Genomic DNA, 3,886 nt, shown 5'->3' with positions numbered 1-3,886 from the left:
TCTACAAGTTGTGCCTCCATCGCTTGTGTCCAGATCACACGCTGCACAGCCGTGCTGCACCGTGTTTTTCGCTGACATTTGTGTTTGCGCGTGCGCAGTGTGACAAACTACGGTGACACCCTCACGACTCTCAATCGATTGATGATCAGGAGCGGGTCGTGAGGTGTCAATCGCTTCTCGTTACCCCACATATACTACACGATGCACGACGCACGATGAAGGCCAAAATCGGGCCGATCGCCAAAACGGTCGCACGACTCAAAAATCGGCTCAAAATGGGCCAAAAATCGCACAGTGTGAGCCCAGCATTAGATGTGGGGACGATCCGGAGCTGTGGAAGCAAATTTATGCCAAAACTCAGGCGACAAAAACATAATCATTAACAAATAATTTCATGTCAAAGGTGTTTTAGATTTAATGATGTTTCACATTAACTGGTGTTCAAACAGATGTGTCGCAGATTCGCTTTTCCGGAGCCGCTACAGACAAAGCAGGAAATAAACACTGAAAAGGATGTCAGTGACAGTTAGTTCAAACCCAGTCTGTCATTGTTGTTGCTCTTGACCAAAAAAATATTTAACATGCCCTTAAGTTTATCTGGTAATAATCCCGTGCACGAGGCGACTGTGAAAACTGCAAACAAAACCAAACCGATGCTGTTCAGAATACCATGAAAGTTACCTTGTTGTTTTTGTTATCAGTTTCACCATATTTTATTACTCCCATGTGATTTCCTCGTTGTTGCCTGTCTGCACTCAAATGTGGTCCAGTCCACTAATGCCACCTGTGTCCAAGTGCCATAGCCTACAATCAGATTAACTTGTGATACATCTGCATCTGACTCTATCAACACATTGAGTAGAAGCTGATTGCACTCACACTTGAAGCATTTAAATCGACCCACAAACATCATTTTCAAAGATGGTTTGTTAAGACTGAAATCAGTCATTAAGCAAACAACAACAAGGATAATTTATTTCTGTTTATTTAAAATGTGTAACATCTGTAATCGCTTTCTGCACAGGGGAAGTCCACGTGGTTTCACTTTCCACAGCAGGTCCATTCAATCATTCCATTAAAAGACGGAACAAATGAAAAACTTCATAACGAGGATCAGGAAAGGAAGTGTGCCTCAGGACCTGGCAATTATAATTTGGCCAAAATACCTTCACCCATGAAATATAATTATTTGCTTGTATTCATTTTTTTCCTCGCATGCACGATGAGGCTAACTAATAATAAAAAAGGATTAATTAAAAAAGTTAGTATTTTAAAAAAGGCTTTACAGCCTAATGTCATTGAAATAAATTATTATAAACTGTGTTTAGAGCTGTAAGAACTTTGACCTCAGTATTTGAAACTTAGGTCATGTTTAACCTAAACATCCACCAGTGGAATTAATAAAATCAGTTTCTCTTCTTTCTCACTCAGGGTGCAGACATGTCTGCTGCCACCTGTCTTCTATCTGAAGATCAGTTTCTGTGCTCCATCTGTCTGGATGTCTTCACTGATCCAGTCTCCACACCATGTGGGCACAACTTCTGCAAAAACTGCATCAGTAAAAACTGGGATATCAGCTACAGGTGTCAGTGCCCCATGTGTAAAAAGGTGTTCAGGATGAGACCTGAGCTGCACATCAACACTTTCATCTCTGAGATGGTTTCTCAGTTCAGACATGAAGCTCAGCAGAAAGTCAGCAGCAGTAGCTCAGAGCAACAAGCTGCCAAACCAGGAGAAGTTCCCTGTGACATCTGCACTGGAACCAAACTGAAGGCCCTGAAGTCCTGTCTGGTGTGTCTGGTCTCCTACTGTCAGACTCACCTGGAGCCTCATCTGACAGCTTCACGGCTGAAAAGACATCAGCTGATTGATCCTGAGGAGAACCTGGAAAGCAGGATGTGTATGAAGCATGATAAACCTCTGGAGCTGTTCTGTAAGAACGATCAGACATGTGTCTGTATGCTCTGCTGTGTTTTTGACCACAAGACTCATGAGTTTGTTCCTCTGAGAGAAGAATATGAAGGAAAGAAGGCAGAGCTGGGGAAGACTGAGGCTGAAATTCAACAGATGATCCAGAAGACATGGCTGAAGATTCAGGGGATCAAAGAGTCAGTGAAGATGAGTAAAGATGCTGCAGACAGAAAGAAAGCAGAAGGTGTTCAGGTCTTCACTGCTCTGAAGGAGTCTGTTGACAGACGTCTGAACGAGCTCATAAAGGAGATAGAAGACAAACAGGAAACAACAGAGAAACAGGCTGAAGGTTTCATCAAAGATCTGGAACAGGAAATCTCTGAGCTGATGAAGAGAAGCTCTGAGGTGGAGCAGCTCTCACGCTCTAAAGATCACCTCCACCTCCTCCAAAGCTTCTCCTCTCTCAAAGCTGCTCTAACCACCAAAGACTGGAAAGAGGTCAGTATCCATCCACCATCATATGAGGGGACTGTGGTGAGAGCTGTGGATCAGCTGAAGGAAACACTCAATGAAGAGTTTGAAGACTTGTTTGAGGCTGAGCTGAAGAGGGTCCAGCAGTATGCAGTGGATGTGAGTCTTGATCCTGATACAGCACATCCTGAACTCGTTGTGTGTGACGATGGAAAACAAGTACAACGTAGTGACAATAGGAAGAAATGTCCACACAACCCAAAGAGATTTTCGAAGTTTGTTTGCGTTTTAGGAAAGCAGAGTTTCTCTTCAGGCAGATTTTACTTTGAGGTTCAGATTAAATACATGACCAAATGGATATTAGGAGTGGTCAGAGAGTCAGTCAACAGGAAGGAAGCCATCACACCGAGTCCTGATGAAGGTTACTGGACTGTAGCGGAACATAAAAACATTTGTGTAGCTCTTGATAAACCTCAAGTCTGTCTTTCTCTTCAGTCTGTTCCTGAGAAGGTGGGGGTGTTTGTGGATTATGAGGAGGGTCTGGTCTCCTTCCATAATGTAGATCATGCAACTCTTATCTACTCCTTTACTGGCTGCTCCTTTATGGAAAAACTCTGCCCACTCTTCTATCCCGGTGTTAATGATGATGGTAAAAACTCTGGACGTCTGATCATCTGTCCTGTGATGGTGGGTGATGGCATCAGTGATAATGATGAGGATGATGATAACTGATCATCAGTCAGTCAGTCTGATCTTTTTTCATGAAGAGATTGCATCAATTAAAGATTAATCGTAACATTAAACCAACACAGAGAAGAAGTCCTAAGAACAGAACTGAGCAACTCAAACCTGCTGATGAAAACCATGATATTCAGTCAGAACCGGCAGGTCAAGTCAGCACGCTGAACTTTAATTGATTTGTTTGTTTTACTGTTTTCAACCTGATAACAGTATAACCCATTTGTGTAATTTCAGTTTGAAAAAGACCTTTCCTTAATTTTCTTCCAGTGTTTTAAGGCACAGATGTTGTGAAATATCAAACAAAAGGATTCAGAAACTCTTCTGCTGTTTTAAGGTGTGCACTTAAATAAAAATAAAAAATAAAAATCTGAACTTTTGTTTTCTCCTTTCATGTTTTTTGATGATAATCAGCTGCTGAACTCTAGTCTTCTTCCCTGTAATGTGGCAGCAGCATATGAGGTGAACAGTTTGGGAACAGGTTCGTGTCTCTGTTCTCATGGAGAAAATGATCCATTTGAGGAAATTTCATTCTGAGAATGCCGAAACTCTCCTCTTCTTTCAGTTTTTACGAGTGCAAACATTCAAACATATACTGTTCACAAATATGAGTACAAATGTTAATATTTAATTATTTTCAGGCCTGCAGTCAAACAGATTCATGTCTTTGTTCTCCTCATCAAATTCCAAATCATCATTAATGAAGCAGATTTAAACGTTACATTTAAATGGGAAAAAATAGCTTCTAACTGTTAGTTCAGGTTTT

The 3,886-nt window shown here is 41.4% G+C and overlaps 1 protein-coding gene across 1 annotated transcript; it reads left to right on the top strand.

Annotated features, from left to right (window-relative positions):
- The first annotated feature begins 1,440 nt into the window (after nt 1–1,440).
- LOC102212107 (E3 ubiquitin-protein ligase TRIM21-like) lies at nt 1,441–3,415 on the top strand. The gene has a single exon (XM_005748371.1). It carries the CDS (start codon nt 1,441–1,443, stop codon nt 3,112–3,114), a length of 1,674 nt encoding a protein of 557 aa, XP_005748428.1. The 3' UTR covers nt 3,115–3,415.
- The last annotated feature ends 471 nt before the right edge of the window (nt 3,416–3,886 follow it).

The sequence above is a fragment of the Pundamilia nyererei genome, unplaced genomic scaffold (genome assembly GCF_000239375.1).
Source record: "Pundamilia nyererei isolate P.nyererei 1_Seehausen unplaced genomic scaffold, PunNye1.0 scaffold00220, whole genome shotgun sequence".
Taxonomy (NCBI): Eukaryota; Metazoa; Chordata; class Actinopteri; order Cichliformes; family Cichlidae; genus Pundamilia; species Pundamilia nyererei.
The sequence above is the reverse complement of the archived record's forward strand: the minus strand, read 5'-3'. Positions and strand labels throughout refer to the sequence as shown.